The sequence below is a fragment of the Erigeron canadensis genome, chromosome 9, assembly GCF_010389155.1.
Source record: "Erigeron canadensis isolate Cc75 chromosome 9, C_canadensis_v1, whole genome shotgun sequence".
NCBI classification, from domain to species: Eukaryota; Viridiplantae; Streptophyta; class Magnoliopsida; order Asterales; family Asteraceae; genus Erigeron; species Erigeron canadensis.
This window is the reverse complement of record NC_057769.1, coordinates 14,838,575-14,854,683: the sequence shown is the minus strand read 5'-3', so window position 1 is coordinate 14,854,683 and position 16,109 is coordinate 14,838,575. Positions and strand designations below refer to the sequence as shown.

The following is a 16,109-nucleotide window of genomic DNA, read 5'->3' as shown; positions in this document are numbered from 1 at the left end:
TTAACCATTTTCAAAATATATTTATAACAAAACAACACAAAGTAATTTCATGTCCAACCTCTTTATAATTTGGTGCTTTTTTTAGATTCAGATTTTTTTATAAATTGATTAGATTTAAATCTCAAATTTTAATCTTAAATATTGAATTTAATTTAATGGCTAAAATTAAACCAACTATAGCATTAATTTTTTTTTTTCTATCTTTGAAAAGGCTCAATAACACAACTTGTCAACTTGTTTAAAAAAAAAAAAAAAACTCATATCACTAGCCACTCACACTCACACTCACTTCCACTCCTGTCACTCGCCAAGTCGCCAACCACTCCCCACCGCCGGCCACCACCACCGCCGGCCACCCCTTTCGCCGTACTCCCTTTCTCCAGCCATCCCTTCACCAGATTGTCGCCCGGGTATGATTACAATTTTCTAGTTTCGTAACTTTCTTCTTTCCATTTATTTTATTCTGTTGTTTTTGTCGTAAGTTTGTATCCTGATTAAAATTGAGGATTTTAGCATAATGAGATCGTGATCATGTTTTGTAGGTTGAAGTTATATAATCGAATTTATTCCTTTTCTAGTTGAAATATGATACTTGTGTAAAAATATGATTATCTTTGTTACTTGAAATATGATTTTGTTTGTGTATTGAAATATAATCTGCTAAAATTAGAGCTAGAGCTGGTGCCAAACTTGGAACTTTTATTACGATTCTTCCATTATTCTTGCCTTATCTGATGTGTCACATGGTTTTGCCGTTGATGTCGTCAAGTTGTGTCACGCGTGTGCGATGTTTACGCTTGCCAAGTTATGTCGGCATGTACAAAAAGAACGTAAGTGGACTAGACTTGCCACATTGTTGTGATTTCAAGAACATTATTTGGATGATTTGTTAGAAAGAAATATCATTTTCCATTTGGCAATTTATCAAGTTATTTGATGTAATATATAGAGAGAGGGAAAGATAAAGGAGTACTATTTCGTTCTTGAATTTGGATTAAAAAAATAAATTAACATTAGTGGTTTTTGCGTGTGATAAAACCTTACCCGTATCATGGCATGTGAATTCCTGTTGTCGATAACACCCGCTGCGCTGCTCCGGCTACTACTATCACAAAGGACTGACCCACCCAGGTTGTAATTTTGGTAATTGCAAGTAGGGCAGGGGGCCACAAAACCCTAAAATCAATTCCATTTCTTCAATTCTGTTTGTAGAAAACCCTAACCTACTTACTTGTATTTGCAGAACAGTTCAAGAGAATAATGGTTCATTCATTGATTTGATTCATAATTAACCTCATCATTCTGGACGAGGACCAACCCGGATCATTTCGCATTGATCCAACTCTCATACCTATCCTATGAAATTTGTACTATTCTTCTCTCTTAATCCCTCAATGCTGAATATGTGTGTGTATTATGTCTCTCCATATGATCATGTCTGACTTGTATTTCCATTTGTTTTTTGTATGCATAGACGAGTTTGAGCCCATCTGGGAGTTACAATCTTCCACCATGCCATGTAGTCAACTTATGCGGTTTCCATATCTTATTTGATTGCCCTCTTGACTTATCTGCTTTAACTATATTCTCCCCAATATCTACTTTTTTATATGAAAATCTTGATGAAGAACGGGGTCAAAAGGAAAAAACCAAGAAACTCCTTGATAGGACCGGTTTAATACCTTCAGAACCATACTATAAAACCATTGAAAAATTGCAACTATGGGATGTTTCACTGATTGATGTGGTGCTGATATCAACTCCAATGGGGATGTTGGGGTTGCCATTTCTCACTCGCGCTCGAGGTTTTTCTGCTAAGGTAATCTATAAATGATTTATGTGTTCAGGATGTAGCAGTTTTAGGGTTTATTAGAGGTGGCAAAATAGTTATAATATTTCAATAACTATCTAATTAAATGATTTGGGAGGTTTTACGCATTATTTATAAATTTTGGACGACGTTCAACTTGCTCTCCCAATCCACTCAATTCCTTTTAAGCTAACGTTTGTTTTTCTCTTAAAACATAACCAGAAACAAAGATTTCAAAATCTTAATGAGTACTTCGGTGTCAGTTCTAATATCGAAGTTTAATGTCTTTTTTCTTGTCATTCTATAAGATATATGCAACTGAGGTCACTGCAAGGCTTGGTCAGTTTATGATGGAGGATCTTGTTGCAATGCATATGGAATATAAACAACTGTATGGACCTGAAGAGACTAGTTTTCTTCAACGGTTCAAGTGGGAAGAACTTGAAGCTCTTCCATCAGCACTGAAAGACGTAGTTCTTGGTAAAGATGCGGCAGAGCTTGGTAGTTGGTTGCCGTTATACAGGTAAAAAAACGTGAAATGATGGATTTTAGTTTCATTAACTTAGCTGCAGGATCAGGTCTTTTCTAAAATCTAAACTGGATATTATAATGTTTCCCAATAGAAACATGTTTTGGTTTAAAGTTGGCATGGTATGTAAAATTATCAAGATAAATCTCACTGTAGTATGTCACATTGCTTCAGCTGTTTATTCCTTAGCCAACATTAATGGCATGTGATCATCTGTTTTTAACTACATATGTAATTGCTTTAACCACAAGAATTTAATATCATAGATGCTTAGGTGAACCCATGCACATTTGCGCATACTAGATTATATTCGGACTAGGTAGAGGTGTCAAGATGGGAGGGCGGGTGAGTGGGTAACAGATCAAAACTGGTTCAGGTAAAAACATGTCAATTTTCAGTATGGGTTGAAATATGCTGGTTTGGGTTGACCCTTTTTTTTTTTTTTTTTGCTTTAACTTCGATTACCAAAGTTTATTGCAATATTTATAGGCTCTCTCAATCAACTGATCTAGGATGTATAATCATTTAAATTAGACATTGTATCCCTTTCAAGTTGCTTGATCTGTTTGACTTAATCCATCGTGACTTAATATTGTGAGTTTGCCCATCTGATTCGCTTGAGATAAAACAACATTCAAATTACATGTTAGTATGAAAATGGTTCAAATTTGTGACATCTGGTGCACTGACCCATATAAATTTTTGTTGTTTCTCAAGTTCTTCTTATGGTTGTTTTGTTTAGTGTATATGTAAATATCTTTGTGACAAACAAATAACATAATACTCTTCTCAGTGCAGCTGATGTGAAGGACTGTTTACGAAAAGTCCGAACTCTTAGATATTCTGAAGAAGCTTGCTATAATGGGACCTTGATAATCAATGCTTTGAGCTCTGGTATAGAAATAGGTTCATGTAATTGGAATCTTAAAAGTCCAAAGAGGAATATATCATATATTTCAAGCGCCGTGTTTTCATCTGAAACTGCAATGGGTTTTGATTTCCATGGTCTCTTAGAAAGTGACGTGCTTATATATTCTGATTTTGCTCTATGGAATGAGGACATATGTGTTGATGAGAATAATTTCTCCTCTCCTGTTACTGGTGACTGCTCAACCAAAAGGTATACTTTTCTCTTTCTCTTTTACCTTATTATATTCTGAAATTCTATGGTACAACATAGATATGTTGAACAATTGTAATTAAATCGGTTTTTGGTTTGAGACTTTGAGTCTCAAAGAGGGCATTTAATAAGGCATATCATTTTCATCGAGGTGATCAGGCAATGTTAACGCTTCATCAATTTGTCCATTTATATTTATCATTAAAATTTTAACTGAGATAAATATGATTAGAACAACAATAGCAATATTATCACTTTTACCATTTAAACCATTGAGTAAAATGATTTCAGTAGATTTTAGGATGTTATATGCATCCAGTATAGGCATTGGGTGACTTCCTACTTGTTTTATTGTTTTGGCCATTGGGTCAAATTGCCACATCTAAGCTTTCATATTGGTATGTTCTGCTTTTCTTTCTTCACCCTTTGTAAGCTGTGAAGCATTATCTTTTATGTTTTAAATCAATTTTTTGCAGCAACAATGCAAATACACTGGACTTGGATGCTTGTTCCACTCTAATTTCTGATGAGAGTTCAGAAGAAATGGAGAAACTGAACTTCATATGCTCGTGTTCTATGGATTCTGTGAAAGCTGGTGGTTCTGTTCTAGTTCCCATTGGAAGGCTTGGAGTTGTTTTGCAGCTTCTGGAGTTGTTTGCTTTGCATATCGACTCATCTGACGTGAAGGTATTTTGTTTCAGTTTTCTACGATAGAGGGACTAAAATGGGTAGTTTGACCAAATTCTATAAGTGGATTATGCATTAAAATAAAACTTGTGACAGCTTTGGACGCATATGCAACCTTCTTTTGCAACCTGGCCCTTTTTTTTGCTTCATGGTTACCCTTTTCCCTTTTGCATATCGACCCCTTTTCTTCAGAGATACTGTAAAGTAAGTTGATGATCCATTCAGAATCAAGTGGATCAAAAGAGCGGCCTCTTATTTATAGTAACATGAAGTATTGAGGGGTGTTGATATTGTGTTTCTCAGGTTCCAATATTTATCATCTCCAGTGTGGCAGAGGAATTACTGGCATATACTAGTATTATACCAGAGTGGTTATGCAAAGATCGACAAGAGAAGGTTGATACTCATCTGATCAGATGTTCAAACTTTACCACACTTGATTAGAACTACCAACTTACTTGATTTGTGCTTATAATTATTGTTATCTGTCCTGCAGATGTACTCTGGCAACCCAGTTTTTTGTCATGAAGACCTCATAAAAGAGAAAAAGATCCATGTGTTCCCGACAGTTTACTCACATGAGTTATTGTAAGATGTAGCTTTATCTGGTGTTGTTGAGTTGTATCCCATAATCAAAAGTTAGAGGTGGCATTTTTTTGTTATCCATGTACTACTTATGAATTGGTCGATTTAAGTATGTCTAATATCAAACATGTCAATAATGAAGTATTAACTAAAGTGAAACTGGTAAAATGGACTTTCTTGGTAGAGTGGTAAACCGATGGAAGTCCCACTCTGATCTGTTTTGACTTGTATTATAATCTGATCGATTTCAACCAGAACTCGTTTTGACTGGTTAACTAACCAGCCCATCTTGCTACCTCTATCAAAAATTATGTACTTGTGTTTGCGATATCCATAGTTCCATACAATTTTTGGTGGCTGATTTTCTTTTGTATACACAGAATGATGTGGCAGGAGCCATGCATAGTAGTTTGTCCTCACTGGAGCTTGCGGCTTGGACCTGTCGTACATTTACTTCAGCGTTGGCATGTGGATCCTAACTCACTTTTAGTTCTGGAGGTTCTTCTCTTCTATTTTTCTTTTTCTATCCAAAAGTAATATTATTTTTTTCATGTGTCTACTATAGTTTGGTTGTACATATCCATTAATTTGTTTGTCTATGCTAATGCCTGGTAATATAATAATATAATGTTATCAGGAAGGAGTTGACACTGATCTTGCACTCTCACCTTTCAAGCCAGTAGCAATGAAGGTTTTGCAATGCTCTTTTGTTTCTAGTATAAAGTAAGTGATATGTCAAATTTGCATGGCATCTTTATATATATTGGCGAATAGTTGTTAAAAGACCATTTTTGCTGTCTTCGTGTGATTTTCTTACTTCAGTTAAATGAGACCCAAAGAAACAAATAACGTCTATGCACTTTTTACTATTTCGATTACTATTTCTTTGTACAAAATTGTTGCAATATCGTATCACTTCAGTTTAAATGATGCAACCCTAATATAAGTTACTACCTATTACTTTGTAGGATGGAAAAGGTTCCACAATTACTTAAAGTGCTTCAGCCAAAACTGATCATGGTAACATATTCTTGTTAGCTCCGAATTTTTAGCTAACATGCATACACTTTTTTCATTAAATTTAGTTAGAAGTTGCAGTTATGATGCATTTGCATAGGATGCATGTTTATCAGCTATTCTTGTGTCTAAAATGAGTGAAATCAAGAAAGATTTATATAAAGGGAATGGTGTCAAACAGACGAAAAATGCTTTCAATGCATAAAATTGCCTTAGTAATCCTATTCAAAAATCTAGATTATTTTTACTGTAATCTTTTATTTCTTTAGTTTCTAGTAAGCATTATTGATGCATTAATTATAAGAAAAGTTAATTTGAATATGCCATCTCTAATCGAACTGAATAAGATCTCTCGTAGATCTATCCGATTTTTCGGGTTGGTTAATCAAAAGAAGTTAATAAAATGAGTTTCAAACTTAAATCTTAAGTTTGGATTAAAAATCCGGTTTATTTTAGTTTTATCATTTCTCCCACCTTCAGAAAAATAAAACTTAGACATTTTGCCTATCATTAGAATTTTCTGAAAGGTAACTATCTCAGTTTCATATCATAGAGAAATTTAACCAAGTTCTTTCGACTCCTATATATAATATAAAAGTCACCCTCTGATAATTGCTTAGATTCGTTGTCAACAGCTTCCAGATAATACAAAGCCATACTTTGCTCCGTTAAGTGAATCACTGCCATGCTTGTTTTACACCGAAAATGAAACACTTCATCTGCCAAGTTCAAATAATCTTTCAGAGCTACATATTGCAACAGACCTGGTGTCACAGTTGGCTTTGTCAAAATTGAAAAATGAAGACTTGACCATCTCAAGATTAAAAGGTGAGCTTTTTGTGGAAAATGGGAAACACTATTTACTTGCAGAGAAAGAGGCAATGTCTTTAGAGACGAAGCCTTTGGTGCATTGGGGCAAGGTTGATTCAGAAAGTTTATTATTGGCATTAGAGAAGTTTGGGGTCAAATCGTCAATGGAAAAGGTCAAAACAAAAGATGAATGTGGATCAACCGTGTTGCATGTGTTAGAGCCTAACAAGGCCATAATAGAACTGAATGAAGCAAGTACTATAATTAGTACCTGTGATGAATGTTTAGCGTCCCGTATTTCTGATGCAGTTCATAGTTTGCTGAATGGTATTTAAGGGGTTTATATATTTTGATTGCAGATTCATTAGTAAGTTTTCAGTTTGACCATCTTGTAATATTTAGAGCTTAGCAGAGGTTCCAGTATCTATTAAAGATTCTTCAATTCTTGGCCATGAAATCTAAGAAAAATGTTGATTGTAGATAGCTTTGTGATCGGTTTCGGGCTAGTATTGGGCGGGTTCTTCTGGCTTATCGGGCTGAATCTATCTTTGGGTCATTAACTATGAATTAACAATGATCTTGAAAGTTACCGCTAGATAGCTTATTTATGTCAACAATTTGGAGTGTGGTTTACGTTAGACGCATCTAAATAGGGCTACAAACTATCCGATGAAAGTTAATTATTCAGAAGAATAGTATACATCACTACACACAAGAAGTCATATTATTCGTAAGATTCAACAAAAGCTTACACAAAAGTACACAACATATATAGATGTCTTCAATTTGCAAGTAAACAACATTAACTTATGATACTCGGTCACGGGTCTTAAACTAGTCTTCCCTACCGAGCAAAGCAAGAAGAAACCTCTTGTAATGGCCCGAGGTTTCTTTCACAACAGCCTGATCAAGTGTCACACTATTCCTCTTGTAATATTGATCCATGATAACCTTGAGGTCTTTCTCAGCTCGCGAAACAATCACACGAGTCAGTGCATCTTCATTTGTCCCACCGTTTTTTATTGAATTGCGAATCACCTACAATGTTGCATACACACAAACAAACTTAGCATAACTGGTATGGCAGTAAAGCCAAAATGGGGATACTTATCAATTTGGGTAGTATCCTCTTAAGTACATTATGACCCGTTGTTCATATATTTGGATCCCACCCAACTTCTTGCCATTCACGCCCTCCCTCCCCGTATCACCGCATCTATTTGTGAAGTCATACATTGGATACATCAAAAAGAAGAAACTTACCTTCTCAAAGTACTTAATGGGGTCACTCAGGCATCGAATCGTCGAACGCAATGTTTCTGTGTACTCATTGGTCCGATCATCCTTCAAATGCTGCCATGATTTTTAAATGGAGAAACATGTATGATCATTTATTTTCTCTAGAAATACTGAAAAACTATATCTAATGGATAAAATTTGCATTTACCTTGGTCATGTTGCAACCATGTTCATCTTTGTAGTGATTCAAAGTAGCCATAAGCTGTGGCTTGCTCCTAGTAGTAACTATTCGTAAAATTTCTTCGTGATCAAAAGCCTTTTCTTGAATAGCGTTCCGAAGAATGCTAGACTCTGATTTTGCCAATTTCAAGTTCACTTCGTTACCTTGGTACCTATGTATGCTCACCAGACCCACCAGTAGCTGTGGTTATACCCAAAAAGCACAATGTCAGTATGTCACGACAATTCAGACAAATATAATGTAGACTTATTAATCCAAGTAATTAAAACAAACATATTTTACATAAATGATATGGGTCTTTTAGTCAAACAACTTATAATGTTTGTATAGCTATTGACTTTGAGTGATTATCTTGAGCTGTTAATTTCCCTTTTAGATAAATTTTTACTAGACCCATTTGTTTTGTTGGGAACTAGACATAATCCCAAATTTGCTGTTAAAAAGAAAGCATAAACCCATAATGACCTATGAAATATATGAACTCACCTTTCGGAGTTCACTAGAGGTGTGCGATGCAATGTCCTCTTCCAAAGAGCGCTTGTATCGGCCTTGATAAGCACGTTTGACAGCAAAAAGTTCTTCGGGTGATAAAGTGCAAGATAGCTCAATGATGACTCTATGATCACGGTTTTCTTTTCGCAGTGCTACGTTTGCTAGTACTGCATCCCGATCTGCTGGGTCCAAATTCCATCGATAAACTGCTCTCTACATGAAATAATTTATACCTTTTTTTAATACAAAATTTGCACCCGAACCACGTATTGCTACTGATAAGTAAGAAAATAAACAATATAGTACCTCAAAGTCACCAGAGAGCTCATGTTCAAGACGCTTAACAAGATCTTCTTGATAAATTTCTTGATAAGCATCTCGTATCAATTTCCTTTGAGCTGCATTTCTGTGCCCCAAAATCGATATTATTGCCTTTTCATCGGTCCCCCATCCTTTAAGTGGAAAAAAAATTACACGGTTAAACGAAATGATTCATCAAAAAAAGCATACACGATATAAACTCCTAAGTTTAGACCGTAAAAAATGGCCGCGTTGGGTAATGGGCTAGAGTCAGTCCAGTTAAAAGGTATGTCAAGTCGAGTTAGTAACACAACTGTAAATTAATGTAGGGCATTTCATCATGGGTCAGGTTGACTCGTCAAACTTTATTCTTGTCATAAGTTGTAAGTAATTTGGTATGTTTTCAGATTAAGAGCTAGCTAGCCTTGTAAATCAAGTTAACTTGGTGAATAAGCTAAAACTTGAGAAGCAAGTTTGTATATCCTATAAATACCAAAATCTGATAACAAAAACTTTTGAAAATCAATGATCTAATAGTGTAAGCAAAGCATTTAGAATGGTTGATATATAATCATTTTTACAAATGAATGAGTTGAAACTATGACGAATTTGTCACACAATGAAATAGACAGATATTTTTTCTACTGAAGGTACATATAAGTAAAAACAAAAATGAGAACATAGAGAGGGTGATAAGAACCATGGCAAGCCTTTTTTAGAAGCTCGGCATCGGCAGAAGGAGAAGCATCTTCATAAGCAATGAGGGTGGCCATGTCTTAAGTTCTTGTACTTGGGTCTTTTGATGTATATATATTATTATATTATATATATGAGATGAGACTATTAGATCGAGTTGGATTTGTAGTGAACCTAACTTGGGTTTTGATTCATATACGATGGTTCTATTTATAGTGAAACTAAGTTGAAATTAACGACCAAATCCAATTCTTTACTTTGGTTTCTTCACTTGTTTTCTTTCTAAGTGTATTCTTTGCTTGGCATTTTGTATGGATGATTGATTATACTATGTTTTGTATAATTAACTTGAGTTGGAGCAAGCCTATAAGTCAAGGGTTCGATTCTCCCTCTCTGAAAGCATTTTATCTACTCAAGTTAAATAAAAGCAAGACTATTTATATCTCACAACCCCTTACTTCGTCAATGACACGATTAAGTACAGTTATTATTATTTTGAGTTCTTTACTTTGGAAGTGTTTTAACTGCAATCAAACTAAATGAAAATTAGGAAAACATTACACTTTATTGTTACGAGAGTAAGTATCCGCACGTTGCGGCGGTGAGATGGTGAGGGTGATAGCTAGGTCATATAGTGTGATATGTCATAGAGTGTGATAGGTCATAGGAGTTGATACGTCATAGCTAGGGTATGATAGTCAAATGCCTTAGCCGTACGGGCTTCGCCTCGGATTTAAAAATTCATCGAAAGTATATCGAATGACATCTCTAATGAAAGAACATGAAATTTTACAAACACCCATATAACTTTCATAATTTATCAATGTACGGTTTTTGAGATAAAAGATTTTGAATGAATTGGAAGAATAAATAACTTATGGAGGAAAGAGAAAAAAAATGATTGATTGAGATTTGAGTAGAGAGAAAATATATTATAGTTATTTTAAGTAAATATAGAATAGATAGTAGGGACATTTTGGAGAAGTTGAAAATCTAGAGACGATTAACATTGAAAATCTAGTATAGATGATGATATGAAACTTGACCCCATTGCAAGGAACTAATCTCAAACCTATCTCTTGTGCATTTAACTAGAAACTTGGAGATATTAAGAGTAAATATTAAAAGCTCTCACAATGCCTTTTCCATATTTTCCAAAGACATTGTCAGCACCACATCAGGTCTATATCAGATAAGAACATGTCAAAGACTAATCCCGCAAAATATCTTCAATACCAAGACTAGTGTAGGACCCGCCACTTATACAATTAATTCCTTCCATACACACTTTGTTTATATACAAAGGACACCACCGTCTCTAGAGAGACGGACACGTTGAGAACGGGACACACACAGTGGTGTTCACCCGTCCTTTTTCAGAGGACACACGGAGGATAATCTGGGGATGTTCTATTATGAGAGCTCTTATAAAACTAAATCTTTTCATGTTCAATATCTTGTCATTTCATATGGATATTGGTCTTGTAATATGTGATAACTCATTAATAACAAATCCTACGATGAATCATCTGTATAATTTTTTTTGGATGTATCCATAATTAAACTCTTTTTTATAAAAAAGCTAAAATTGTTGTTGGTAACTAAATTGGCACCTGATACAAAGTTGATAGACAGAGAGAATGAAAAAACAAAAAAACCATAATTTGACTTCTCTCTCATATTTAATATACAAAAGCGGAGTTGTTCAACCAACGTAGACCAACAATGTGAAACAAAAAAAATTAAAAAGAGGCATCATATAGTGGGGTGTCACATTTACAATATATATAGTATTTTAATTTATAGTGACTTATCCAAATTGTGTACACGTTCGCTTGTGCCTTACACATCTTCAAGAAGGTTATTCAAGTTTACTGTTTAAGGGTTTATGCTAGCACCTGGATTTGCTAAGAAAGACTAGTTGTTACATCAACGAGCATTCATCGAGTGCATAATATAATGAGATGCTAACCTTATCTTTGTAAGTCAAAGGCGGAAAGTATAAATAAATTTAAAGAGCTAAGAGACAAAACAGTCATGTGACATGCTCAGAGCGAGAGAAAGGTGAGGGCCGAAGAAGGCATTGATTATCCATTTTGAGACAAGTCACAAAGATGTTTAAGCTTGCACCAACATCACTCTTTACCGAATGGAAAAAACAACAAAAAGAGATTTCAGATGCATTGAATGCGCATATCGCAACTAATGGGAGATCGACAGCCAACTTGATGTGAACATATATGTATGGGTCTCTTCGCCTTTATAAGGAGATACATTGTTAGCATTTGTTGTTCGTCCAAGAAAATTACTTAGCGTAGTTTCTTTGGATTGTAATACTTTGTATCCACTCATTTACATATATCAAAGATTCAAAGAATATATGCTTGAAATTGTGTGAACTTCGATAAACCCGATTATTAAGTTAGTTTTTTAAATAATTTTTCCAGGGGGGGGGGTGAATAGTTAAGGAATTTAGTTTTTAATCTGATTAGAAAACTCTCTCCATATAAACCCCATAAAACTTCTTACTATATATTAGTTTCAAAAATAAATTACTAACAATAAAAAACACACAGAAAAGTTAAAAACCCTATTTTCTTTGTATGTGTGTCGAAATCAACATCTCTAAATAAAAAATACCTTAAAATTGAGTTAGGTTTATTTATTTAGGTTTTTAGCTGATACTTGAATTTGTTTCAACAAAGGTTATATTTCCCTTTGTGTTTGGTGTACTTCAAATTCAACAACCTTTCATAAGGGTTTTTGATATGATGTGAATTTGAGCTTTAGTTTGTGTTTTAGTGTGTGACAATGGCGGTTAGTGTGTGTGAGTGTGTGTGGGTGCCGAGAGAGAAAGAGTGTGTAAGGGAAATATTAGTTTGCATTATAAGTGTAAAGGTTACAATGTTAAGCTACGGAGGAGGTTTATATACTTCTATACAATTTACATTAAGCCCCCTTCCATACTTATGAATATTACAAAACAAGTACAAAGATGTTATTATAACAAATCATCTACTACAAATAATATTTTTAACAATCTCCCTCTTATGTTAAAAGATATCATTTAATCAACAGTCTTCAAGCTCTTGTATTTGGTCTGTTCTTATTTGGATGCCAGAACCCATTATCACCTTCTGGTCTGTCATCTGGAACCACCATATTATCAGCAAAGTTTCTTGGAGGGTAGTTGTGTGGTCCTAGAACATTACTGGGCTCATACTTGATCCAACAATCTCCTTTTCGATGAACAACATACTTTGATTTCTTAACATTCTTTGCCTCCCTCAACATTCTGATGCTATCTCTGAACCCAAGTCTTTTATCAATCTTTTCAATGACACGATCAAGTAAGTCTTTCTTTTTCTCAGATTGTTCATCTTCTTTTAGGCATGAAAGAACATTCTTGCAAAATTCTAGAGTTCCATCAGAATAAGAAGCGAGGTCACACATTTTAATGAAAATCTTCTTCTTTCTGCTGTTAAGAAAATCACTCCAAGGGTTGGTCTTTCAAGGACATGACCAATAATGAGCTCTTCAATATCTGGTGTATAAAGACTTTGATCCGGATAGGGAAATAATTAATTTTTCTCTTCACCAATTCAAACCCAATCTGAAAATCTTCTAATGATGTATATTGAATCACACTTGACATATATCTCTTTACAGCATCAAAAGCAATAAGATTCTCACGATATCTTTGAATAGCATTCATGTAATGGTTGTAGAGAAAGATTATATCATCGACGGGTAAGAGCTTGAACTGAGCTTCAGTGAATCTGTATATTACATCATTTTCTCTTTTCACATGAAAGCAAAGAACAAATATATACGCCTTTCTTATCAATATTACTCTGACAAGCACCAAGATCCTGTTCTTCCTTTGATCTTCAAGAAGTTTTGGATTGTCGCTATCCACAAGTTTAAGAAGTTTTGTGTATTCTCCAACTTGTTTTGGATCCTTAAACTTATACATAGCAACAAATTCTAGTCTTACTACTTTGCAACTTTAGTAGCTCCGCAGAAGATAAGAAATGCTCTTTCCTCCAAAAATCTTGATTTGATTGCAGCTTGCTTTGGCTTTACACCAAGTACAACCATTATTTCTTGATCCCTAAGGAAGTATCCCCGATTCACAAAGTCATTCCACTGCTCTTCAATTAACTGAGTAGGGAAATAATCAGGAAGTGGTTCTTTTTCAGATATGATCGCTTCTCTTAAAACTTCCTTGAATGTGGACTTCTTAAAGTATTGTAACATCCGTTGTTTAAAAATAAGGATTTTCAAAAACTTTCGCCTAACGGCGTCAAAGAAAGCGGAATTAAATTGTAAAAGTCCAAACTAGCAAAATCTGTTTGGTTTATTCATTAAATGATGATACTAGCCATTTCATCAAAACAAGTCTAAATGGAAATCCATCGGTTGCCCAACATTAAACAACTGACATTATAGTCTATACAAATCATAAATATCTAAACATAAATGAACGTCTAATGCGAGCAACCACTATGGGTAAACTACAACCAGCTTCAAGATCATCTACCCATGCCTCACATCTTCTCACATCTACATACTCACTATTTTTGGACCTGAGGGAACAACACATTTTAAAAGAGCAAGTGTTAGCTAATGAATTAGCTAAGTAAGATAACACATAGTTTATAAATCATTTGTCCATTTAAAACATTATAGAAAAGTCATATATCATCTTTAAGGCACATATCATCACAAGTCATCACATATCATATCACATCTTGCATTTCACATCTTTCATATAGGATGGGTCATCCGAAATGTGCTTAGTCATCTTTCACATCTTACATATATCATCTAAACATCTTTGTAATTGTGACATAAGTCATGTATCTCATATAACATAAACATCTCGTAAGGGTGACATAAGTCACACCCGACTAGATGGACAAACCTTACGGATGTACATCAATGTCGTTAAGGAATGGCAAGCCAATCCCGGAGTAATCCGTATGTTCAAGACAAATGGGGCTGGTCAGACCTCCCGTATTACTCTTCACATCTCAAACCATGTTGCAAGGAGCCACCCAAGCAACCACATCTACGCACCCGCCGGGCAAGGGCAAGTACGGGTTAAGCTTAACACTTTCACATCTAAATTACGAGTTTGATTTCACATCTCATATAGTTTAGGTGTCCACATTACCTAAACGTTATCACATAATCATCTTTTACGTTTGGGCTCTTAAACGTGCACGTGTCATGGCAACTTAATAAGTCTAGTGAACTAGATGAACAAGCCATGTAATCATGCACATTTCACATATCATCAACATATATCACATTTCAATTCATCTCAAGACATTATATAGCATTTCATAGCATCTCATGGCATCTCATCTAAAAACATATCATATCATTGCATATCATAACAATACATATCATCTCATATCATTACATAACAATACATATCATTGGGGTAGCATTTCAGGCTTCATTATTTATCTACATAGCCCATATTACCTCCCGTATAATCCCGAATAACCATAAGAAAACAAAATATCATTCGGGGAAGTTATTATATGAAAACTATGTTTTTTGTTGAACCCTCAGCGTGACAAAATAGTGTATCTTACCTGATGACGAGCACAACGATACACCAAACACAAGTTAACAAGTTTCACAATTATCCTGAATTGTCATTAAACTTGCAAAAATCCATCCTCATAAGGTTACAAAACCATCTATTAACTTAGGTACACTTATAGGACCCTTAAACGCTTGTTTCGGACCTCAAACGGACTCACAGACACTTTATGCGGCGCATGCTTTGAATATGCGTCGCATGTTTGCTTCAAAAATCACCTAGAACCCTCCCAGGCCCCGATATGCGTCGCACAAGGTTGACTCTTGAAGTTCTCTAATGAATGATGTATGACGTTTTCAAGACAAGTCTGCAGAATTCGTTCGAAACCTGACCATTTTTGAAAATCAACATTTTTCACATACCTCTGGGAAAAATCACAGAAAACTTTGTTCATATTTTTTCATATTTTTTCAATAACACTTGAGATAAAACCAGTTGAGAGGTGCTTTAGAAACTCTGACCGTCCAAGTGTCATCCCACACCACTTCAATTTATAAACTGGTAACTGAAGTTGAGGATTTGAAGAAGAAAGAGAAGGATTCCCCTGTTGCACTGGCTGGTGTCTCTCCAGATCTGGCCAAATTGTTAGAAGAATTAAAGACTGGTCAAGAACAGACTGCTGCCAATGTCTTGACCCAGTCTGGAGAGACCAACTATCTTTGGAGATCATTTAGAATGATGTACACAATCTTCAAAGAGTGCAACGACATGCCGTCGTGGTAGCCTCTTAACCGATTGCCCTTCCATAATGCAGACTGGGAAAATGTCCGGGCAGGTCTAGATGCTGCCAAGGGGGAAATGATTGTCTTTGCACCAAGATTGCCCGGTGCAAGTATAAGGCCACTGGTGGAAAGGCAGGTTTGTTGTTGCTGATACTAATGCCAGTCAACAAGTAATTGAAGAGTTTGAGGAGATTGGTGATAGGGGGAATGCTGAGAAGGGCAAAAAGATTACAACTGATGA

The 16,109-nt window shown here is 35.1% G+C and overlaps 2 protein-coding genes across 5 annotated transcripts; one reads left to right on the top strand and one right to left on the bottom strand.

The window, feature by feature from the left end:
- Nucleotides 1–274: 274 nt before the first annotated feature.
- On the top strand, nt 275–7,037 carry LOC122582566 (integrator complex subunit 9). 4 transcript variants are annotated; one of them, XM_043754976.1, is made up of 12 exons: nt 275–410; nt 1,244–1,367; nt 1,475–1,819; nt 2,119–2,333; nt 3,133–3,459; nt 3,936–4,146; nt 4,450–4,542; nt 4,643–4,734; nt 5,112–5,229; nt 5,369–5,454; nt 5,700–5,751; nt 6,369–7,037. In XM_043754976.1, the coding sequence occupies exons 2-12, from the start codon at nt 1,359–1,361 to the stop codon at nt 6,891–6,893; spliced, it is 2,073 nt and encodes a 690-aa protein (XP_043610911.1). In that variant the 5' UTR covers nt 275–410; nt 1,244–1,358; the 3' UTR covers nt 6,894–7,037. The 4 variants fall into 4 exon arrangements, with proteins under 4 accessions (XP_043610911.1, XP_043610909.1, XP_043610910.1 ...); XM_043754974.1 differs by lacking the exon at nt 275–410 and adding an exon at nt 620–1,131 and having other exon boundaries at nt 1,249–1,367; XM_043754975.1 differs by lacking the exon at nt 275–410 and adding an exon at nt 620–1,131.
- Nucleotides 7,038–7,284: 247 nt separating this feature from the next.
- Nucleotides 7,285–9,681, bottom strand: LOC122583907 (annexin-like protein RJ4). Its single transcript, XM_043756279.1, has 6 exons — nt 9,531–9,681; nt 8,837–8,982; nt 8,525–8,743; nt 8,006–8,218; nt 7,822–7,911; nt 7,285–7,596 (listed from the first exon to the last, which is right to left on the bottom strand). Exons 1-6 carry the CDS (start codon nt 9,601–9,603, stop codon nt 7,393–7,395), a joined length of 945 nt encoding a protein of 314 aa, XP_043612214.1. The 5' UTR covers nt 9,604–9,681; the 3' UTR covers nt 7,285–7,392.
- Between the last annotated feature and the right edge of the window lie 6,428 nt (nt 9,682–16,109).